General features: G+C 43.1%; 1 protein-coding gene across 2 annotated transcripts in view; it reads right to left on the bottom strand.

Annotated features, from left to right (window-relative positions):
- The window catches only part of MICU2 (mitochondrial calcium uptake 2), a 58220-nt gene extending 33937 nt beyond the window's left edge, over window positions 1-24283 (bottom strand). Inside the window, exon 1 of one of the 2 annotated variants that reach the window (XM_043477840.1) lies at window positions 24033-24283. In XM_043477840.1, coding sequence (XP_043333775.1) covers window positions 24033-24236 — 204 coding nt within the window. In that variant the 5' untranslated portion in view covers window positions 24237-24283. The remainder of the gene's footprint in view (window positions 1-24032) is intronic. The other variant, XM_043477839.1, reaches the window with a different exon arrangement.
- Window positions 24284-25577: the final 1294 nt, after the last annotated feature.

Raw genomic sequence — 25577 nt, 5'->3', positions numbered from 1 at the left:
ATTTGAATCAGTTGTAATGAGATGGATGAAACTGGAGCCCATTATACAGAGTGAAGTAAGCCAGAAAGATAAAGACCAATACAGTATACTGATGCATATATATGGAATTTTAAAAGATGGTAACGATAACCCTATATGCAAAACAGAAAGAGACACAGATGTACAGAACAGACTTCTGGACTCTGTGGGAGAAGGCAAGGGTGGGATGTTCTGAGAGAATAGCATTGAAACAAGTATACTATCAAGAGTGAAACAGATCACCAGCCCAGGTTGGATGCATGAGACGGGTGCTCAGGGCTGGTGCACTGGGAAGACCCAGAGGGATGGGATGGAGAGGGAGGCGGGAGGGGGTATCGGGATGGGGAATACATGTAAATCCATGGCTGATTCATGTCAATGTATGGCAAAAACCACTACAATACTGTAAAGTAATTAGCCTCCAACTAATACAAATAAATGGGAAAAAAAAAACACAAACACCTTTTACCAACAACTTAGTCCCTTTTCTTGTTGTTCAGTTGCCAAGTTATGTCTGACTCTTTATGACCCCATGGACTGCAGAATGCCAGGCCTCCCTGTCCCTCACCATCTCCTGGAGTTTGCTCAAGTTCATGTCCATTGAATTGGTGATGCCATCCAACCATCTCATCCTCTCGTCCCCTTCTCCTCCTGCCTTCAATCTTTCCTAGCATCAGGGTCTTTTAGTGAGTCGGCTCTTCGTATCAGCTGGCCAGAGTATTGGAGCTTTGGTGTCAGCGTCAGTCCTTCCAGTGAATATGCACGGTTGATTTCCTTTAGGATTGACTGGCAATCCTTTTTACATAAACAAATTCTTCCCAAATGCCAGCCAACTGAAGGGGCTAATTACTTGTTTATCCTCCTCCTCGAGTGGTCTCATAACAGGATGGATGGTTATGTCTCTGCTGGCTTTCAGACCATCCTGTATCCTGTGGCAAACTTAGCCCCGAAACCCCGTCCCTCGCTGCAGTCACTACAAGCCTGTCGCTGGACGTCCTCCCATCCTGCGGCAGCAGAGGCTGGCATGGTCGGGCAAGGAAAACACCGTGTCCACAACCACACTGACCAAGAGGCCAGCAACCCCGTCTGAGGGTATTTCTCTAAAGGGCTGGTACCCCAACGGGGGACAGAGTGAAACCCAAAGGCCACCCCAGGGGATGGGGTAAGCCCCAGAGGGACAGGAAGGCAGGGTGCCCAGAGGAGAGCTGGACACGGCCCTGCTCCTCCTCCAATCCCTCGGGCCGCTAACTGAACCACAGTCCTCGGAAACCCTGCAGCTGAGATTCTGGTGTGAAGACAGACACTGCTCAGCTCAGGACAGAAAGAGGTCAAGCTTATATATTCACACTGTCTTGGCAAATAACGTACCTGGCTAGACCATCTGTTTAAAAACTGATGTTGGGCCTATCCAAATTTCATAGGAAAATGAAGATAGGAAACTACAATAAAAATCAAATTCTGAAAGAAAGCAGGGAAAAATCAGAGAAAACAAAAAATGATGGACTTTATAAAACATTGGAGAGCAAAGATGAAGATGACAGACACCTGAAGGGAGCCACCCAGCTCTTAATAAACAAAAGCAGCAGAGGAGAAAAATGGTGGAACGAAACTAAAAATTTTAAAAAGCAGTAAAGACTAGAATCAACACTGCAGAAAATATACAAACTAATGATGGGGGGGGAATCACACAGAAGGCAGGAGAAATGCACAGAGGAAAGCAATTAGGGAAATGAACATCCACACGTGTGACAGACACCAAGGGCTCAAAATGAAAACGCTGCGCTTCAAGGAAAAAACGAACAAATCAAGCACCTACTTCAAAACCTGAGTGGAAACCTCACGGACACCCGCAGATTTAGAATTTAGGATGCTATCTGCCACAGCCTGCATAAGGACCGCACGGGAGACTGGTCACTTCTAGATCTTTCAGGAAACCTAAATAAGGCTAGAACCAGGATACCCTTATTGCTGGGATGAACCTCTTAAAAGCTGTTCTCAGAGAAGGTAATACACAAAGTGATGCTGTGAAGGATTAGGCAAGACGCATTCCTGCAGTAATTCCTGAAGACATACATCACGCTTGTGGATGTATTCTGAGGAAAAGAAAGGCAGTAACATGCTCAAGCATGTTGGGTAACATGTTACATGTTACCCAAGAGGCTGGAGAGAATTTTTCTGCCCATCTTCACCCTCAACTAATTTACTGCAGTTTCAGAGAACTACTCCAGTAGGTCAGACTGAATGGTACCAATCCTGACGTTTATTTGAATGAGATTTCCTAAACACCTGGAGTCAACCCTGTTGGCCAACGCAGACTGTTACACATAAATAATGGAGAGCCTGGCGGGTGGCGGTCTCTCAGGAAGACAAGAGCGAGTGGAATGTGCTGCTGGAGATCAAAGCGTGGCCCTCCAGGCCCACCGGGCTGGGCTGGAGAGTGACGGAGCTGGGATGCGCTTCTCCAGCCTGCATCAGAAGCCAAGTGTGTGGGAAGGGAGGGGTGGAGAAGCCGGGGTGGAGCCAGCCTCAGCCTGAGAGTGCCGTCCACATGGTTCTGGTTAAACGTAAAATGCTCCATGGCTTTCAAGGATTACTTGTAATGCAGTAAAAAATGTGACAAAGGAATTAAGAGCAATGAGTGATGTGGACTGGATAAAAGAGATCTTTGAAAGCTGATGACTTCTGTTAAAACATTTCACGAGTTTATTGCCTTTAAAGCAACAGGTGCTTCAGCATTCTGTCTCTACTTTTTATCCATGAAGTGACAAATTGGAAAAAGTGCTCTGTTCTTTGTTGAACATTCTTTGGTTTCTGCATTTCTCAGGAAGAAGGTGGGAAAAGAACAGGCCTTCTTTACAATGCTTTCAATATGTCCAATATATATACACTGCATCAGACAAAATGTAGTAAAACCCATTCATTTGGGGGGGTCTTTACTCTGGAATTTGCAATAATCTGGACAAAATGTAACTGTTTTGCTGTCTTTGAACTTTCTGTGGTATAATTAAAGAATATCTTTTCTTCTTAGAGAAAACTTTACAACTGGAAACTTTCAGTCATTAGAACTTTTCCATTTCGTTCTGAATCAACAAGATTTTATTGTACATGAAACAAAATACTACTGGACTAAATTAAAAATACTATGTAAGCTATGCTTCATGATAAATTCTACAAAATAACAGAGTATTAGTGAGGGAGATGAAGGTCATTCCTGGCAAACCTGCAAGCTCTGGGACCTATTCTCTGCGGCCTCTGGATATTGTTTTCTCTGTGTGTTTAGTTGTGTCCGACCATTTGAGACCTCATTGACTGTAGCCCACCAGGCTCCTCTGTCCATGGGAATTCCCAGTCAAGAATACTGGAGTGCCATTTCCTACTCCAGGGGCCATTTCCAATTCAGGGATCAAATCCGTCTCCTGCATTGGCATTCAGATTCTTTACTGCTGAGTCATCTGGGAAGCCCATTGTTTCCTCTAGTGATGGCCCGGTTTAGAGAAGAAAGCTAGTGTGCCTTTTCCCTGATGAGCACGGTGAAATGAAATGATATATGCCTATATAAATGAGTTAAAGAAATATCTCCTAGGATCGCAGTCTGTCTGAAGAGGAGGGCCCACTGTCAGGATGCTGAGGAGTAAAGAAGGAAGTGTCGGGACTTCCCACCTGGTCCAGTGGCTAAGACTCGCACTCCAAATGCAGGGGATACGGGTTCCATCATCCCAGTCAGGGAACTAGATGCCACAAGCCACAACTAAGCATTCACAGACTGCAACTAAAGATCCTGAGTGCTGCAAGTTAAGACCTGACTCAGCCAAATAAACAAATAGTAATAATAAAAGCCAGCACCTTGTCTATCCTGATGAGATCACGGAGCAGAACAGCATGTTCCCTTCCTCCATAACTGCTTTTCAGGAGGCACATTTTTGTTTATGTTCTAAACAAAACATGTAAAGTAGGTTTCAAGGGATTAAAATAAAGGACAGGAGCCCTAATTGAACATCTCAGGGCCTTTATACAGCTTCCTCAGTGTCACTCAGCAGAGCCACAACATGACACTTCCGGAAAAATGACAGCGTAGATTCAGCTCACTGCCCTACTCACAAGGGAAACACCCTTGTTACAAACCTCCAACACCAACTTACTTAGTAAGTATCACACATCTCCTAGGACCAAGCAGTGTATAAAGTGACACAGGAACAATCAGCCCCTTTCTAGTGGGGTAAGAGCTGGACCAAAGTATGAAAGGAGCATTTAGCAAATGTGAAAGCCCCACAACGATAAATCCCAATCTCCGATAGTTACTTTCCCAGTGTTACTTATCAGCCAATGACTTTCTGACTTCTTTCAATGGAGAGAGAGGTGCATGTACCTCAATGTTCACAGCAGCAGTATTCACAACAGTCAAGAAATGGAAGCAACCCAGAGTCCACTAGCAGAGGAATGGATAAAGATGTGGTATATACACACAATGGAATATTACTCAGACATGAAAAAGAATGAAAAATGCTATTTGCAGCAACATGGATGGACCTGGAGACTGTCATACTGAGTGAAGTGAGTCAGACAGAGAAAGACAAATGCCATATGCTATCCCTTATAGGTGGAATCTAAAAAGTGACACAAAGGAACTTATTTAAATATCAGGAACTTATTTATAAAACAGAAACAGAATCACAGACATAGAAAACAAACATAGTTACCAAAGGGGAAAGAGGGCAGGGATAACTTAGGAGTGCAGGATTAACAGATACACACTGCTATGTATAAAACAGATAACCCACAAGGCTTTACTGTATAGCACAGGGAACCCCCCTCCCCCCAAAAAAGGAGACAGAGATGCACCAGAGTAATATTTTTCATTATTCAGTCAGTTCAGTCGCTCAGTCGTGTCCAACTCTTTGTGACCCTATGAACCGCAGCACACCAGGCCTCCCTGTCCATCACCAACTCCCAGAGTCCACCCAAACCCATGTCCACCGAGTTGATGATGCCATCCAACCATCTCATCCTCTGTCATCCCCTTCTCCTCCTGCCCCCAATCCCTCCCAGCATCAGGGTCTTTTCCAATGAGTCAACTCTTCGCATGAGATGGCCAGAGTATTGGAGTTTCAGCTTCAGCATCAGTCCTTCCAATGAACACTCAGGACTGATCTCCTTTAGGATGGACTGGTTGGATCTCCTTGCAGTCCAAGGGACTCTCAAGAGTCTTCTCCAACACCACAGTTCAAAAGCATCAATTCTTTGGCGCTCAGCTTTCTTTAGAGTCCAACTCTCACATCCATACATGACCACTGGAAAAAACCATAGCCTTGACTAGATGGACCTTTTTTGGCAAAGTAATGTCTCTGCTTTTTAATACACTATCTAGGTTGGTCATAACTTTCCTTCCAAGGAGTAAGTGTCTTTTAATTTCATGGCTGCAATCACCATCTGCAGTGATTTTGGAGCCCCCAAAAAATAAAGTCAGCCACTGTTTCCACCGTTTCCCCATCTATCTGCCATGAAGTGATGGGACCAGATACCGTGATCTTAGTTTTCTGAATGTTGAGCTTTAAGCCAACTTTTTCACTCTCCTCTTTCACTTTCATCAAGACGTTCTTTAGTTCTTCACTTTCTGCCATAAGGGTGGTGTCATCTGCATATCTGAGGTTATTGATATTTCTCCCAGCAATCTTGATTCCAGCTTGTGCTTCATCCAGCCCAGCCTTTCTCATGATGTACTCTGCATATACGTTAAATAAGCAGGGTGACAATATACAGCCTTGACGTATTCCTTTTCCTATTTGGAACCAGTCTGTTGGTTCATGTCCAGTTCTAACTGTCGCTTCCTGACCTGCATATAGGTTTCTCAAGAGGCAGGTCAGGTGGTCTGGTATTCCCATCTCTTTCAGAATTTTCCACAGTTTATTGTGATCTACACAGTCAAAGGCTTTGGCATACATTATATAATTAAATTTACATAGAAGACTACTATCTTGGTCTGGTATCAGTAAATTTATCTTGGTTGTGACTTCTCTTTGGGCGACCGAGGAGTACAGTAGCACGTAACAAGGAACCTTTTGTGATATGAGCTATGATCTAATTGCAGGAACCTTGCACACTCATGCAAAAAGGTCTCCTCAAAACTGAGAACTCTAAGTAAGCCTGGGCATAGTGCTATCAGAGGGCTGAGTCAGAAAGAGGTGATCATGAGGGTGACAACACTGAGGAGACTGTATCCTACAGCATGCAGTGCGGAGCAAAGATGGATTGATTAAGGGACTCTCTCCCATCCCTTCATGGGAATAGCTGCAGTCTGCAGCTATAAGTATTTTATAGTTTGGGATTTCAGGAGGAAAGTGAGTCATTCGTAGTCTCCTCCACCAGGCCTCCACTTTCTCCCTGACCCACTCAGAGTCCCACACCCCCAATCCCCAGCATGACTGTCTTGCTCCACACTTCCTCAGTTCACAGAAGCACAGAGTGAGGGTGGGTTTCCACAGCTTGTGGGTCAACATGATGGCAGTTTGCTTCTCTATCGCCAAGTCCCTTAAGCCCATACCCTGACCCTACACAAGATTTGGTATTAAAAAAATGGGATTAAAAACACCCACCAAAAAAAATAAAAAAAAAAACAAAAAACAAAAAAAAAAACAAAAAAAACACCCACCACCACCCCTCAAACAGCAACATGTTGCTTGCATACAAATTTAACCCAAACAAAAAACAGATTTTTTTGAAAATCTTCAGGTAAAAGGAAAAATAATGAAAGCTTTAACAAAGGGGCAGATTTGCAATTTCTTATTAAAAACAAAAATTACACTTCGATCTTAAAATTCCATTGACATCATTATCTTTATGAATTGGCCTTGACCAAAACAAATACTACACTAATTTAAAGCATGAACCCTAGTTTTGCTCATTGCCAACATCACTTTCCTGAAACTGACTGGGTCTGCTGGTATGGCCTGAGTTTCAGTTGTTACCTGGCTCCCTCCGATGAGCTTCAAAAACCTTTAAACTGCAGCTCTTTCCAGGAGACAGATGAAGTAACCACTTGGCTTCTGACTGTGATTAAGGAACTTCACAATGGTAAGCATGTGAGTCGCTTCTTGTCCCTCTCTCATTTGTTAAGCGTTTGGGTTGTCTCCTCCTCTAAGAGTCCTTCCCCGAGCACTTGTGTGGGTTAGGTATTTTTCAGAGTGCACATGCGGAAGTTGGAGAGCGTTCACTGAAGCCTGGTAACTGGTCAGAGAGAGTCTGTCCACTATGTGCCTGCCTCAAGGACCGGCTCTCTCTCTTCTGTGGTCCCAGTGCCTACTATATGGTTAATACTGTTAAATGTTCAAAAAAGTGTGCCAGAAATGAATGAACTTTTATGAACGGAAACCAATTCCAAGTGTGATGTTCAGAAAGTAATTAAAAAATAGATTTCAGTCCTTGAATCAACAGGCAAAAGGGTTTTGTGCTGATATAGTTTAAATCCTGTTGTTGTTTTTGTTCAGTTGCTATTCTGTCTGACTCTTTGCAACCACATGGACTGCAGCAGGCCAGGCTTTCCCATCCTTCACTGTCTCCTGGAGTTTGCTCAAATTCATGTCCACTCAATCAGTGATGCTGTCTAACTATCTCATCCTCTGTCGCCTCCTTCTCCTTTTGCCTTCAATCTTTCCCAGCATCATGGTATTAACAATTTATTAAACTATCCTTGGGTAACTAGGTATGTACTCTATCATGTACAACTGCACCTAAGTGTGCACACAACAGAAATAAAGACTGTTTGTTTCCTTTTATTACAACCACAAATTACTTACTGCATACTGCCAGTGACTACAGATTTTAAAGATGCCTTCATCAGAGGAGCACAGAGGCAGAGCTGTGGACAGGTGGTGGCAGTGGCAACTGGACCCAAAGTGTGTTGTTGTCTTCTGTGCTGCTATGGAAGTCACGGAATCTCGGAAACGGAGGCTCTGAAACCACGCTGAACCAGCTGCCGCACACCTTCTGTCCGTAAATCTGAATGATCCAGTGGACTCAGGCTTTATGTCCTGTTTGGTTTAGACTGCAATGGATTTTTTCAGCTTCCACTTGGAGTTAGTGGACATAACTTAATACAATGTGTCTAAGATAAAGTTTTGATTAAAATGTATTTGTAACAAATGAGCAGGGGATGAGGTGAACATTTTATCAAGCACTGGCAAAACAGGTAAAGTTACTGCTTTAACAATAAAAGTACTAAGTCACATGTCATTTATATTCCTGTTGATGTTTATAAGTTAAATCACCAGCAAATGAAGCAATACATAGACTACATGACATGAAAAGGAAAAGTAATGCACAGATGTGATTACATAGTTTGGCAAATTAATTTAATGTTCATTAAAGCTTTGTTTTGTACCTGTGAAGTAGAAACATAGAACAAATCATTTATTTTTTAAAAAGTATTTATCTATTTATTTGGCTGCGCCAGGTCTTAGTTGTAGCATGCAAGATCTCTGATCTTCATTCATGCAAACTCTTTAGCTGTGGCACGCGGGATCTAGTATCCTGACCAGAGATGGAATCCAGGCCCCCTGAATTGGGAGGGTGGAGTCTTCGGCACTGGAACACCAGGGAAATCCCTGTTTGGGTGCATGTTAAAGAATAATCTTTATCTTGACCCTTGAGACTTTTAGACTCTTACATGAGAAACATAACTAATGAAAACTTAACCGTTTATTGTAAATTGTCACATACATACTTTAAGGGTAGGCATGGACAGAACTAGCACCTTGGTAGTTAAAAAGGTAATCCTGCCCTTTTAACGTTTATTTTCACGTCAACTTACTCCTCTACTCTTCATAATCAGGAGAATAATTCTAGTTAAATGTGAGAACAGAGTAGAGAAAAGGAAGGAACATATACGTATAGGCTAAAATATGGCCTGAAGTTCTGAAAAGACTCAGGAAACCCTAAGAGCCAAACCTGAATTGCTAGTGAAATTCCGAAGAGTTGCTCTGAATATCTGAAGACTTTGATAACTTTGCCACTTTGTTTAGTGCAAAAACCAGTTTCTACATATTTATGGCTGCTATTTAGATACTCCTTTATTAATGACTTTATATAGTTATATTATTACCAGTATTAAACATGTTACTATGAAACCAAAAGTAGACTCTTTAGGTTCTGAGTTCCTGAATGACCCACCTCACCGGTGTGCTACAGGGTGAAGAGAATAAACGTTAAGACACTCTCTCAGGCGACGGGTCTTTATGGTTTAAAGGAGAGGGATGTGGAAATAGAGGTATCTGTGTGTTTACAGAGACGTTAACAGATGAGCCAGCATAACAGGGCCAACAGACAGTACATTGGGCTAGAGAATGTACAGTCAGCACACAGTGAAGGACTGTTCAAAGAGACGAGCAAACATGCAAATTATTTGATCTGAGCAGAGAATCATCCAAAACCAAAGAGGACAACCACTCACTCACTGGGTGAGCTGTTGGGAGGTGTCAGCTGTTCACGCTTCTTCCTTGGCAGCCACAGCTCGGGGGTGCCCACCCCAGCCTGGCACCCAGAGCAGGAGCAGCCACAGAGAGGCTCCTGACCCGATTTTGGCCCCAGAACTCCCCAGGACTGTGGGTCTGAACAGAGGCAGAAACCCTATCAAGGGACCTGCTTCTGATCTGAACTGGCTCTAATTCGGTCAGTTAGCAACAAATGTAAACTGGAAAAGATTCCGCCTTTAAAACACTAATAGTGTGATTTAATCTCTTGATATTTATCCATTGCACACACTCAGAAACACAGACACCAACTCATTTGTAATTTCTTATTATGCATAATCTTCTAATTGTGTACACCAGCAAAAGAGAAACATGATTGATCTTCCCAAACAGTGGAGAAGTTAAGCCCGTCATACTTTGCTTGGGAATATCTACAACAGTTTGTGGAAAAAACATTGTGCTTTCCTACTTAAGGTTCATTCTGTCTAACTTTAAAAATGGTTTGCATTTCGGGCACATAGCAGCCCAGCGGTGGAAGACCTAGGAGGAAGACGCCTGGAACTATGTTGTGTGACAGGAGACACTGAAGGTACACAATTGCTAGTATAGGACACACCAGCCAGAGAGTATACATGCGGACAAAACTAAAGATCTTATAAGACCGTATTTCTTAATGAACAGAAATCACAAATTTTATTCTGCAATACCCCACGTTCATGAAACTTCTACAGATGTCAATGAAAAATGTCTATATACACCAGGCTATGCTTAAATATAGGATTTGCTATTGTTGTTCAGGTGCTAAGTTGTGTCTGGTTCTTTGTGACCCCACAGATTGTAGCTCCCTATCCATAGGATTTATCAGGCAAGAATACTGGAGCGGGTTGCCACTTCTCCTCCAGGAGTTCCATTAAGTATTTTTTCTATGTTGAAATTATTCATAATCTGAAACATTTAACAATCTTTTTTTATGGAGAGCAGATTATTAAGAGAATATATTTGCTATCATTTATGTTACCAAATATTTATCACTTTTTAAACTATAACTTTTAAGTTCATATACTGCTACAATTGACGACTTCAGATATGTTTATGCACTGGTATAATTAATAAAGCTCCAAAACTTACAGCAACAAAAGCACTAATTTGAGGACATTATCTACCAGAACACATGCTTCATAGAATGAGCATAAACAGTAATTTTTTACTTCCAGGTTCAGCTAAATAAACATAACTACAAAATGACAGATTAAAAATGCTTCTGCTTTTACAATTTGTTTTCCTTCCTTTCTTGCCCCTCTGTCCCCATCTCCCTGAAAAGCACCTCCAAAGAGTTACAGTGGGATACAGAGATAGTGTCCTACCACACGAGGAAGGAAGGACAACTTTTTATTCATGCAGGACAAATAGTTTTGCCCAAAGCACAAACTACATCTAATCACAGGGTATAACTCTGTCATCTCTCTTTTCATAATCTGGCCACTTACACACTTTGATTTCTGACTTCCATTTGGGTTTATTAACATCAAAGCTTTGTCATCACTTATCTGTTTCCAGACACATTTTTACCTGACGCAATAAAGTATAAAAACTTCTTTGCATTCTTGCTTTACTGTTGCAAGAAAGCTTTCGTCTTCATTAGGCTTACAGTGTTTCACAGTTATTAAACCCCTGTATGCTGCTATCAAGTTCATCGCCCTTGGCATTACCAGTTTTAAATGCACTATCATCAAATCCAAGGGACTGTGCACAAATATACCCCAATCCCAGCAGACGCCAATATATTCTTGTTCTACCTTGCTAAGATCTTACTAAAGTCCTTTCCTCCCCCTTCACAAAATAATGACCACAAATACAGTCAGACAACTTGAAGTAAAATGAAGCAATGCCAATTTAATTTTTCTAACTTTTAATTTTATATTGGAGTACAGCCAATTAACAATGCTGTGATAGTTCCAACATGCCAATTTAATTTTGTGAACTGTTTAGAGAGCTTATAGCAAATTAAAATATTAATAGTTCCATCTCATTAATTACATTGAGTTTTTAAAATATTCATTGATATGCAACAAAAAAGGAGTCCTGCATCTAGTAACACCTGCAAAACTGTTTTCCAAGTTAACATATTTCTGACTTCGAACATGAAGATCCACACTCCTTGCTTTTATTTATTTAAAATGTGTGACCATTTGTTTTAGTCAGGCTCTACTCACAAAACGAGTTCAAAATGTGAATTTAAATAGTATCAAAGAAAAACCACCTTTGATGTTCTATTACTATTTTAGAATTTAATTTTAGAATGTAAAGCCATGATGCAATATATTATTCACATAAAACTCATAATATCAGCCTTTTTAAAAATAATGTTAGGTAATATATTTTAGCTACAAGGAAAAATCCACCAAAAGCAAGCCATCAGAAGTCTGTGGCCACTGGCCCAAGCTCTCCTCTTCATGAGTGCATGAACCCGTCTCCCCCTTCCTCCACAGCCTTCCTCTCCAGCAGTAGTCATTAGGAGCCCTCTAACTCACCCAGTGTCTCTGATTCTACCTCCTGATTTTCCAGAGCAGTTCACCATCAGGTGTATAGCCAGCTGCTAGGTTAGCCACACCCTCTGATTCCCCTCCCCATTAGGATGAAGGAAAACTTATTCATCTCAGAGCCTGACCTTTCTTTCTGGGCTCGGGCTCCAGGAGCTTCTTTCCTTCCTCAAAGATGCCCACCTCTAATTCCCCCACAGTCAGAGCTGGACCAGGTTTTGCCTCCTGATTACATCACTCTCCCAGCAAGTGTTTCTATTAATACCCTTTCAGCAACACTAGAAAGAAGCATCTCTATCACCTGATGCAAAGAACTGACTCCTTGGAAAAGACCCTGATTCTGGGAAAGATTGAAGGCAGGAGGAGAAGGGGACGACAGAGGATGAGATGGTTGGATGGCATCACTGACTCAATGGACATGAGTTGAGTAAACTCCGGAGCTGGTGATGGACAGGGAGGCCTGGAGCGCTGCAGTCCATGCGGTCGCAAAGAGTCGGACATGACTGAGACTGAACTGAACTGATTTTCTTTCTTTGCTTCCTTATTTCAGTCTCTCCTCAACACACTCCAATTAAACTGCCCCCAGTATTTCACTGAAATGCCATTTTTCAAGGTCAGCAACAACTCCCCTATATCAGCATGCCCAAAGTTCAACTGTCTGTCCTCACTGTCAGTTGCAACAGACCTAGAGGATTTACAGATTCAAGGAGCTCTCTAGCAAAATCCCAATGACATTCTTTATGGAAATAGGAAAAAACAATCCTAAAATTCCTATGGAATCACAAAAGACTCTGAAAATGTCAAAGCAATCTTGAGTGAGATAAACACACCTGGAGGCATCACACTTCCTGATTTCAAAATCTATTACAGCACTATAGTAATAAAACCAGAAGTGGCAGGTGCTGAAAAGTATGGTACTGGCATAAAAACAGGCATATAAACCGCTGGAACAGAAAGAGATGTAAATTCACACATTTACAGTCAACTCACTTTCAATAAGAAAGCCAAGAACATGAAACGGGGAAAGGACAGTCTCTTCAACAGTGTTGGGAAAACTGGATGGCCACATGCAGGCGAGTAAATTGGGCCCTCATCCTGCACCTTATACAAAAATTAACTCAAAATTAATTCAAAATGGGTTACAGACTTCAGTGTAAGAACCGAAAACTATGAGATGAAAACAGAGGGAAAGCTTCTTGACTTTGGTCTGGGCAATGATTTTTTTGGTATGACACCAAAAGCACAGGGAATAAAAGCAAAAATTATCAAGACTACGTCAAAGTAAAAAGCTTCTGCACAGCAAAGGAAACAATCAACCCATGGGAGGGGAAGAAATTATTTACAAACCACACACCTGATGAGTTAGTATCCAACATATACAGGCAACTCAGGTCAATGGCAAAAAACAAAACACCAAAGTCCTGATTAATCAAGCAAAGGACCTGATCAACATTTTTGAAGAGAAGACCTACAAAAGCCACAATGAGGTACTATCTCCCACCTGTCAGAATGGCTATTATCAAAAAGACAAGAGATAAGCACTGGTGAGACCGTGGAGAAAGGGGAACCCTCTTATACCACTGGTGCGGATGTAAACTGAGGCCACTGTGTAGAAAGTAAGGAGGTTCCTCAAAAAATGAACAATTTCACTTCTAAAGCCAGTATCTCTAATAGAAATCCAAGCTTCCAAGGTCACTGCTCGTTATTCACAAGAGTCAAGGTATGAAAAGAACCCAGGTTTCCATCAACAGATAATGGATAAAGAAGATACTGATACACACCCATACCACAAGATGACAAACAATCTTCAGCCTTGGACAAGGAACCCTGCCATGGGTAACAGTATGGACGAACCTGGAGGGCATTAAACTCAGTGAAATAAGCCACATACAGACAGACAGATACTACACAGCTCACTTATCTGTGAAACTGAAATAGTGAAACTCATGGAACAAATCAGATTCGTGGTTGCCAGAGGCTGGGGGGATGGGGAGATGCTGGTCAAAGGGTATGAAGTGTCAGTTATGCAGGCTAAGTCCTGGAGGTCTAATGGACAGCATGACAATGCACATATATTATACTGTACATATAATACTGTGTTGTGTGCCTGAGGTTTATTAGGAGGGTAGATCTAAGTGTTCTCACCACACACCCACACACCACAATGGTAACTTCGTGAGGTGGTGGATGTTAATCAGCTTGACAGTGCTGACCATCTCATAGTGTATATAAATAAGACATCAAGTGGTACACCTTAAATATATACAATTTTTATGTCAACTACACCTCAATTAAAACTGAAGGATAATGCAAAAAGCCCCTTCCTGGAGTGCTGGTAATACCTTGGGCATGGGAGGAACTGCATTCTCACTGCCTCCTCTCTGGGCATCACTTCCACTGGCCCCTGCCTAAGCCACAGGAACTGTGTGTGACTCTGCCTGAGCCTGCCATTCTACCAGACTCCAGACAGGTGGGAGGCAGGGAGATCAAAGGTTGTACGGGGATTTACCCTTCCAGTCCAGCTCCCATCTCCCCTTCGGTTTCTGTGCCCAGACTTCTTCTGTGCCTCTCTTACGCCAGCCACCTGCCCTCACCTGTGGAGCCCGAGCCACACCCAGGTCCTTAGGACGCTGACTCTTCCAGAAACACTGACCAGAAACACTGATTGTGTAAACCAAACCATTCTCTCCCTAAGAGGAAATGAGTCAGTTGTTAAGACACAGATCTTGTTGTATGTAAATCATTAGTGTAATCAACAGTATACAAAAATGTGTGCCACACATTTAACATCAAAATAGTTTATTGATACAGTTGGTTTTATTCTAGGTCAGGGTTATTTTCCAAATTTAAAAATAATTTAGGACTTCCCTGGTAGTGCAGTAGTTAAGCCGCCGCCTGCAATGCAGGGAACATGGGTTCCATCCCTAGTCTGGGAAGATCCTACAAGCCTTGGAACAACCAAGCCAGCGCACCACAACCACTGAGGCTGTGCCCTAGAGCCAGGGATTCGCAACTGAAGCCCTCCTGTCCTACAGCCAGGGCTCCTCAACAAGAAAAGCCACTGCAATGCGAAGCCCCTGATCACCACAACTAGAGAAAGCCTGTGCAGAGCAACAAAGACCTAGCGCAGTCAAAATAAATTAATTTTAAAAAATTTATTTGGCTTGAGGTTTACAAGTCGAAGGATCTCAATAATTGGAATGAAAATACATTTTACTTTCCTCTAAAATTAATTTTGATATTTTAATGTGATGGCTCCAGACAAAAGCTTGCTGTATAAAGACAGGTTTAAGTATTAACAACATGAATTAAAAGTTAAATCTCGTACACAGTAACAGGTGGAATGTTCTGAGACAAAGGAATATCTATTACTGTCTCATAGATTTCATCAGCTCATTTACCCATTCAATAAATACTTAGCACACCTACTATGCACAAGACTCTTTTCCAGGCCCTTGGGATTTGGCAGAATAGAGCAAAGTTTCCTATGTACTTAGGTTTCCTACTGGGAACACGGCATATGTCTCTATAACCCTAAGTGTGTAACTGAATATACACATGACATTTAGTAACTCAGCTGAATCCGAACATTTCTGGATACCGCTTGTCTATTATTTCTACAAAGGCTAATCAAACCAGTTAGACAAGGTCACTTTGTTACAAAGTGCAGTTCATTTATTCACTCTTTGGGCAAACATTATGTAATTGTGAATGTTTTATGCACCAAGAATACAGAGATGAAAAAGATAAGAGGCTATCCTTCTAAGACAGAGACAAAAGAAACAAGTAAATAAAACAATTTCAGGAAGCGATAAGTTCTATAAAAGAATAACAGATTAAATGTTAAGGAAAGCTTCCAAGAATTTATAAATACAAATAAACAGTATCAAATGGTATCTGACACGTATAAATCTATAGAATAAGGAATTTGGATTTACATAGAATAGAAAACATTTATATAGTATTACGGACTAGGTGGGGCTTCCCTGGTGGCTCAGACAGTAAAGAATCCGCCTGCAGGGAAACCTGGGTTTGATTCCTGGGTTGGGAAGATCCCCTGGAGGAGGGCATGGCAACTACTCCAGTATTCTTGCTTGGAGAATTCCATGGACAGAGGAGCCTGGCAGGTTACTACAGTCCATAGGATCAGAAAGAGTTGGACACGACTGAGCGGCTAAGCACAACAACAATGGACTCAGTTATACACAATAATTTTACTTTAAGCATAGTGGACAAATTTTTCATTAAAAAGCAAACCCCAAAATCCTACCATAAAGTCAGGGAAACATACTCGATATCACATGTAACTTGAAAATTGTAAGGCCAAAAGTGTAAAAATTTAGAGGATAAATGAAATATTCAATCAACAAATCAGTAAGAACAAATAAAACATAACCATTCTCAACTTCGAACTGTAAAGAATTTTGACTTTATTTTTTCTCTTCCTCCTTCCGGTTTTAGGCCTTATTATAAGCATAATGAAACCATAATCACAGAAAACTAGCCAATCTGATCGCATGGACTACAGTCTTGTCCAACTCAGTGAAACTAAGCCATGCCGTGTGGGGCCACCCAAGACGGGCGGGTCATAGTGGAGAGGTCTGACAGAATATGCTCTACTGGAGAAGGGAATGGCAAACCACTTCAGTATTCTTGCCTTGAGAACCCCATGAACAGTATGAAAAGGCAAAATGATAGGATACTGAAAAAGGAACTCCCCAGGTCGGTAGGTGCCCAATATGCTACTGGAGATCAGTGGAGAAATAACTCCAGAAAGAATGAAGGGATGGAGACAAAGCAAAAACAATACCCAGTTGTGGATGTGACTGGTGATAGAAGCAAGGTCCGATGCTGTAAAGAGCAATATTGCATGCTGCTGCTGCTAAGTTGCTTCAGTTGTGTCCAACTCTGTGCGACCCCATAGATGGCAGCCCACCACACTCTGCCGTCCCTGGGATTCTCCAGGCAAGAACACTGGAGTGGGTTGCCAATTCCTTCTCCAATGCAATTGCATAGGAACCTGGAATGTTAGGTCCATGAATCAAGGCAAATTGGAAGTGGTCAAACAGGAGATGGCAAGAGTGAATGTCGACATTCTAGGAATCAGCAAACTAAAATGGACTGGAATGGGTGAATTTAACTCAGCTGACCATTATATCTACTACTGGGGGCAGGAATCCCTTAGAAGAAATGGAGTAGCCATCATGGTCAACAAAAGAGTCCGAAATGCAGTACTTGGATGCAACCTCAAAAATGACAGAATGATCTCTGTTTGTTTCCAAGGCAAACCATTCAATATCACAGTAATCCAAGCCTATGCCCCAACCAGTAACGCTGAAGAAGCTCAAGTTGAACGATTCTATGAAGACCTATAAGACCTTTTAGAGCTAACACCCAAAAAAGATGTCCTTTTCATTATAGGGGACTGGAATGCAAAAGTAGGAAGTCAAGAAACACCCGGAGTAACAGGCAAATTTGGCCTTGGAGTACGGAATGAAGCAGGGCAAAGGCTAATAGAGTTTTGCCAAGAGAACACACTGGTCATGGCAAACACCCTCTTCCAACAACACAAGAGAAGACTCTACACATGGATATCACCAGATGGTCAACACTGAAATCAGATTGATTATATTCTTTGCAGCCAAAGATGGAGAAGCTCTATACAGTCAGCAAAAACAGACTGGGAGCTGACTGTGGCTCAGATCATGAACTCCTTATTGCCAAATTCAGACTTAAATTGAAGAAAAGTAGGGAAAACCACTAGACCATTCAGGTATGACCTAAATCAAATCCCTTATGACTATAGAGTGGAAGTGAGAAATAGATTTAAGGGACTAGATCAGATAGACATCATGCCTGATGAACTATGGATGGAGGTTCGAAACATTGTACAGGAGACAGGGATCAAGATCATCCCCATGGAAAAGAAATGCAAAAAGGCAAAATGGTTGTCTGAGGAGGCCTTACAAATAGCTGTGAAAAGAAGAGAAGCAAAAAGCAAAGGAGAAAAGGAAAGATATTCCCATTTGAATGCAGAGTTCCAAAGAATAGCAAGGAGAGATAAGAAAGCCTTCCTCAGTGATCAATGCAAAGAAATAGAAGAAAACAACAGAATGGGAAAGACTAGAGATTTCTTCAAGAAAATCAGAGATATCAAGGGAATATTTCATGCAAAGATGGGTTCGATAAAGGACAAAAATGGTATGGATCTAACAGCAGCAGAAGATATTAAGAAGAGGTGGCAAGAATACACAGAAGAACTGTACAAAAAAGATCTTCACGACCCAGATAATCACGATGGTGTGATCACTCACCTAGAGCCAGACATCCTGGAATGTGAAGTCAGGTGGGCCTTAGAAAGCGTTACTACGAACAAAGGTAGTGGAGGTGATGAAATTCCAGTTGAGCTATTTCAAATCCTGAGAGATGATGCTGTGAAGGTGCTGCTTTTAGTATGCCAGCAAATTTGGAAAACTCAGCAGTGGCTAGAGGACTGGAAAAGGTCAGTTTTCATTCTAATCCCAAAGAAAGGCAATCCCAAAGAATGCTCAAACTACCACACAATTGCACTCATCTCACACACTAGTAAAGTAGTGCTCAAAATTCTCCAAGCCAGACTTCAGCAATATGTGAACTGTGAACTTCCAGATGTTCAAGCTGGTTTTAAAAAAGGCAGAAGAACCAGAGACCAAATTGCCAACATCCACTGGATCATCGAGAAAGCAAGAGAGTTACAGAAAAACATCTATTTCTGCTTTATTGACTACGCCAAAGCCTTCGACTGTGTGGATCACAATCAACTGTGGAAAATTCTGAAAGAGATGGGAATACCAGACCACCTGACCTGCCTCTTGAGAAACCTATATGCAGGTCAGGAAGCAACAGTTAGAACTGGACATGAACCAACAGACTGGTTCCAAATAGGAAAAGGAGTACATCAAGGCTGTATATTGTCACCCTGCTTATTTAACGTATATGTAGAGTACATCATGAGAAAGGCTGGGCTGGATGAAGCACAAGCTGGAATCAAGATTGCTGGGAGAAATATCAATAACCTCAGATATGCAGATGACACCACCCTTATGGCAGAAAGTGAAGATGAACTAAAAAGCTTCTTGATGAAAGTGAAAGAGGAGAGTGAAAAAGTTGGCTTAAAGCTCAACATTCAGAAAACTAAGATCATGGCATCTGGTCCCATCACTTCAGGGCAAATAGATGGGAAACAGTGGAAGCAGTGGCTGACTTTATTTTTTGGGGGCTCCAAAATCACTGCGGATGGTGATTGTAGCCATGAAATTAAAAGATGCTTACTCCTTGAAAGGAAAGGTATGACCAACCTAGACAGCATATTAAAAAGCAGAGACAAAAAATAAATAAATAAATAAAAAGCAGAAACATTACTTTGCCAACAAAGGTCCATCTAGTCAAAGCTATAGTTTTTCCAGTGGTCATGGATGGATGTGAGAGTTGGACTGTGAAGAAACCTGAGCACCAAAAAATTGATGCTTTTGAAGTGTGGTGTTGGAGAAGACTCTTGAGAGTCCCTTGGACTGCAAGGAGATCCAACCAGTCCATCCTAAAGGAGATCAGTCCTGGGTGTTCATTGGAAGGACTGATGCTGAAGCTGAAACTCCAGTACTTTGGCCACCTCATGCGAAGAGTTGACTCATTGGAAAAGACCCTGATGCTGGGAGGGATTGGGGGCAGGAGGAGAAGGGGACGACAGAGGATGAGATGGCTGGATGGCATCACCAACTTGATGGACATGAGTTTGAGTAAACTCCAGGAGCTGGTGTAGGACAGGGAGGCCTGGAGTGCTGCGATTCATGGGGTTGCAGAGTCGGACATGACTGAGCAACTGAACTGAACTGATAAGCATTTATAATATCAAAATGATTCAGACAAGTTCTACTCTAAGTCTGATCTTACATGTCACTAGAGATTTACTTAGTGACATAGAGATTTGTTTTCATTAGTTTTGGTTTACCAAAACTGTTTTGTTTCTAGTTTGCAAAAACAAAATACAATAAAAACTAAAAACTTTTACATATTATTGAAATTCCAGCAGGAAGAAAATAATTTTGCCATTGCAACTCAAAAACTCTAGAGTTCCTAACTGCCTTCCCCATGAGGTAACTATATATATATGGGGTGTGTGTGTGTGTGTTTTTAACATAATCAAGGCTTATTAAGGACTTCTATCCTTTTAAAGCAGAATGGCTTGGAATAATAAAATAATTTTGTCTTCTCCCTTCTATCATGTCTTATCTCATTTTACTATGCCAGAATCAAATACAATACTTAAAGAGCATTACTACTAAAACCTAGAACAGTTTTCAAATATACTAAAGTGTTTCGGAGGAAGCAGCTTACATAAATGTGACTGGTAGGCTGACATGCTCTGGAGGATCTCTGAAAGAGGCAATATTATGTTGTTGCCCAGATGTCATCACTGGTACAGGATTCCTGTAGGAGTCCTTTTGCTTCAGGCCACTTCACTTTCACCAAAGACCTACACTGGTACTCGTATCTGCTAACCAAAAAAAATCTGAGGAGGATTTTTGCTTTTATGAAAAAAAGGCAAAAATCAAAAGTAGTGCTCAGCCTTTTTCAGGGGCAGAGCACACCCCAGGCAGCAAGAGTGGCCCCGCCAAGCTTCCTCCCTGGAACTGCACTCAGCATCTCAGCATCAGGCGCCAGAGCTCGAACTGTGTCTGTGAACATCTGTGACTCAGGTCCATTTATTCCATGTATCTGTGAGCAAGATGTGTTAAGGTAACTGCTCTTTGATTTTACACCATTCCAGCTTACAAAAGATTTCAAAGGAATGCTCTACTTTTAGATAGTGCGGGGGGGGGGGGGGGAGTGAACCTGTATTATTTTCTGAAACAGTTACATTTTACACAAGATTCCAGCAACTCAGACTCTGCAAATTTATCTTTAAATGTCTTCCAATTCATCCACTAATTGAGCCATTACCAACTCTCCTGAATTACTGCAAGTTTCTGATCTCACTTTCAATCCACTCCCTTCAAAAAAGTCTCCATACTCTTTCTTCCAAAGGTGAAAGCCAAACTTGCAATATGTGTAATTCTTGATTTATGCATTAAATAACATGAGACAGTGGCAGGCTGAATAAGCACTCTAATTTCAAAGAAGCATTACGTTGAGATATCTGTAACAATGGTATCAGAATAGGAAAATATCTGAGATTGTTCTTGATGACAGCTACTGTTAACACTTCTGCATCTGGTTGCCTACACTCACAATTTAAGAAAATGTTAAGTTTATAGGTCACTGAAAACAACAATGTCATCTTTTTCTATTTAAGTTCATGTGCTAAGTTGCTTTAGTCGTGTCTGACTCTTTGTGACCCCAAGGACTGCAGCACTCCAGGCTCCTCTGTCCATGGGATTTTCCAGGTAAGAATACTGGAGTGGGTTGCCATTTCCTTCTCCAGGAGATCTTTTTGACCCTCGGATCGAACCCGTGTCTCCCGCATTGCGGGCAGATTCTTTAATGTCTGAGCCACCAGGGAAGCCACAGACTCCCTGAATTCTAGGCCTGTATTCTCCGGGGAACATTTCTGACCATGAAGGTTAGGAATCTCCAGGATGGCTGCCTGCTATCCTCTAGATAAAAACTTTCTTCTGACCTGATACTCCACCACTGGTTCTGAACCTCACCTTCTATAGCCCAGGTCTTACCAGGCCAATCCTTCTCTCCAGACCGTGGCAATGCTGTCCCTGTGCCTGCAATGCTCACCCCCTTCTCCCTGCCCTGCAAACCCTGTTCATCCCACAGGTCACCACTTCAGGACACCAGGCTTGTGTGCAGGGCTCTTCCAGATGCCCCCAGAGCACCAGCATTTATCACCCCCTCACCCTGTATTAACGGAGAAGGCAGTGGCACCCCACTCCAGTACTCTTGCCTGGAAAATCCCATGGGCAGAGGAGCCTGGTAGGCTGCAGTCCATGGGGTCTCGAAGAGTCGGACACGACTGAGCGACTTCACTTTCACTTTTCACTTTCATGCATTGGAGAAGGAAATGGCAGCCAACTCCAGTATTCTTGCCTGGAGAATCCCAGGGAAGGCAGAGCCTGGTGGGCTGCCATCTAAGGGGTCGCACAGAGTTGCACACGACTGAAGTGACTTAGCAGTAGCACCCTGTATTAAAGTTCTTAAAAGTTCCCCTATGCATTAAACTGTGAGCACTTGAAATGGGTCTTGAACTCCCAGCTCTTTGCATTCTGCCTGGCACAGAAGCAGCACTTCGAGGATTGTGGAAAGAAGAAAGAAGGGAAATTCCAATCTATCTGCTATTTCATGACCTCGAATTCAAGCCTGAATTCCTGACTAACCCTCACAACTGCAAGCACGGGTCACAATGGAAACCGGAAAAGTGCATAAGCGAATGGATATAAATTCACTTTTTTGGAGAAATCACTTAATGTGATGACTAGAAATGAAGGACATCATGACTATTATTAAAACCATGTTAAGAATTACCACCTCACCACACTAAGTAAAATAATTATATAATACACACTGCTGTGTCAGAAGCACGTGTAGCTCAGTAGTTCTAGACCGTGCACAAGTGACTCCAAAGTGGTGGTGGTGCTCCGGCTGGCAGAGCAGCAGTCGGGGCAGCAGAGGGATGGACAGGCCCCTTGTTTCAAGGACGGAGGAAACAGGCAGGTGAAGCTCGATGTCATACTGTGACTACAGTGGGCTCAGAATAACAAAACTTAAAAATGTGGATTTTATCCTAAAAGCATGAGGCTCTAATGGTTTCTGAAGAAGGGTACAAGATGTGGTTAAAGTGACACTCTTGGGAAGATTAACTAAACAGGATGAACTAAAGGGATGAAACAGAAGCAGAGAAACCAAAGATGAACAGCAAACTGAACTGCTTGACACAGGATGAACAAAAATGCTACAAAACGCTGTTAGAGTCTTCCTCCTGGGATCAGAAATGGTATGAGGATGGGGGAAGAGTTATTGCACGTATTCACTTTGTGGCATCTTATTTTTTTTTTTTTTTATTAGTTGGAGGCTAATTACTTCACAACATTTCAGTGGGTTTTGTCATACATTGATATGAATCAGCCATAGAGTTACACGTATTCCCCATCCCGATCCCTCATCCCACCTCCCTCTCTACCCGATCCCTCTGGGTCTTCCCAGTGCACCAGGCCCGAGCACTGGTCTCATGCATCCCACCTGGGCTGGTGATCTGTTTCACCATAGATAATATACATGCTGTTCTTTCGAAACATCCCACCCTCACCTTCTCCCGCAGAGTTCAAAAGTCTGTTCTGTACTTCTGTGTCTCTTTTTCTGTTTTGCATATAGGGTTATCGTTACCATCTTTCTAAATTCCATATATATGTGTTAGTATGTGGCATCTTAATTTAATACAAGTAAAAATACTGTCAATATTTAGTTTTAAGTCACAAGGCCAGCTTTCCTCTCTTGTTGAATCCTGACTGTTGAGTCTATCAGAACTCAAGGCCATTAGAAAGAAAAAATGTAAGTCTAACCACAGAAAAAGATCACTGCTTTTAATTTTCAAAAATATTCACACACAAACTTTACTCTCAAAGCTTCAAATGTTTTACGTGGAAAATTAATGCGGAACTAGGGAATATGACCTTTACTTTCACACACGGCAGTTTTAGAAGAAACGTCTTTAGGTTGGTACTTAGAGCCCGTGGAAGCACACAGGTTTATGACATGCAGCAATGTTCCTGACAGTTGACCACGAAACCAGCAATCATGAACCAACCGACTTTTAGGGCGCACGCTTTCATTATTAGAGTTCACTGCTGGCACAGGTCGACCACCTGGCGGTCCTGCGGGCCGGGGCGGCCTGCACCGGACACGCCCCCACGTCCCCGCGGGTAGACGGCTGCCCCAGGGCCGCCCCAGACGCCCACTCCTCATCCCCACCCTCCTTGTGCCCGAGGGCTGAGGGGCGCGGCGGGGCTGCCAGACTGGGCCCGTCCCGTACCTGAGCTAGGACGGTGAGGTTGCCCTGGGGCGCCGCCACGTTCACGCGGCCGTGGTACCACGCCGCTCCTGCTCCCGCCACGGCCACGCCGGCCACTGCCGCCGCCACGGGCCCGGGGCCCGGCCAGGCCCGTCGGCCGGCAGCGAAACCCCGCCGCAGCCTTTCGCCCAAGGCAGCCAGCCGCGAACCGCCCGCTGCCGCCATCTTTGCGGAAGCGCTCCGAGGCGGCGCTCGCGCCGCTTCCCACGGCGTCCCGAAAACTCGCGCCTGGCCGTGGTGTCGCGAGACCGAGGCACTCTCCGCCCCGCCCCCGAGCCTGCGCACCTTGCTGTGGGCGGGGACGGGGCGGGGCGTTCTCGGGGGCGTGTCCGAGATAGATTGGGCACGCCTCCGGGGCAGGGACACGGTGAGACGCGTGTGAGGTCCTTGCTCGTCCGGTCAGACCCAGCCGGGCCTGGGGTCGCGAGTCGGGGCTGGGGGTCTGTGGCCCGGCGCGGTGGCTGTGGCCGCAGTGAGACGGAGCCTCTTCCCGGTGGGCGTGATCAAGGCGGTGCTGTGAGCGGAGGGGCGTGCCCTGCGGGTCGTGGGGACTGAGTGGGCTCTACCTCCTGCCGGCCGCTGTCCAGAATATCCTGAGTCAGAAAGCCACCCAAGCTCTGCAGGCTTCCGCACAGGCCTTCGGGCCTCAGAAACATTGTTTCTTGTAAGAAACATTGTGTTCTGTTGTCTCTCTGTGGCAGTCAAACAAGCTTTTAAAAATGTGTATTTTTCAGTTGTGGTGGAATGTGTATGCCACTACCATCTGAACTATTTTTTAGCGCACAGTTCGGTGGCATCAAGCACATTCATGTTGTGCAACTGACACCACCATCATCTCCAGAACGTTTTTCATCTTGCAAAACTGACAAACCAAAAAGTATCTTCCCGTCTTATCCTTCTTATCCTTACATTCTTGTCTGCTCTTCAGGTTTTGCTAAATCATGTCCCATCCCAGCAGTCTAACTTTGATGAAGTAATTTTTAATAAGGCGATCACTCTTTGCTGAGTGTTGGATTTAAACTCTCTGAATAAAGTGTTTGATGATGTGTATTACCCCACCTGGCCCCGACTCAGATGCTGCACACCTCACGTGTCCCTCATCAGGGACCCAGGTGTTTCCCTGGGTCCAAGGGCAGCCTTGGGGCAACACCTCAGTCCTGGCCATTCCCCTGCTCATAAGAAATGATTTAGCTGAGGCAGATGACTTGGCTTTGTTTTGTGGTCTCTGATCCTCCATTCTTTGGTCTTTACTTTTGGGAGTAGATTTACTTAATAAACTTGGTTCAGCCTCTGAAATGTCCCTGAGCCATCGGAAGCTTTACTTGGGCATGCAGTAACTTACAGCCCACAGCCAAAGGTGCCAGGATTCCTCATCACATAATCACTGCCATCTTGAAGTTATGCAAAACAAACCCCAAACCAAAAACAAAGAACAAGTGCCACACTAAATCTAATGTGACCACTTAATTCCTTGGATCCTCTTGTCGTGATCCGCCCTTGGTTCTT

The sequence above is a fragment of the Cervus canadensis genome, chromosome 9 (assembly GCF_019320065.1).
Source record: "Cervus canadensis isolate Bull #8, Minnesota chromosome 9, ASM1932006v1, whole genome shotgun sequence".
Lineage (NCBI taxonomy): Eukaryota > Metazoa > Chordata > Mammalia > Artiodactyla > Cervidae > Cervus > Cervus canadensis.
The sequence above is the reverse complement of the archived record's forward strand: the minus strand, read 5'-3'. Positions and strand labels throughout refer to the sequence as shown.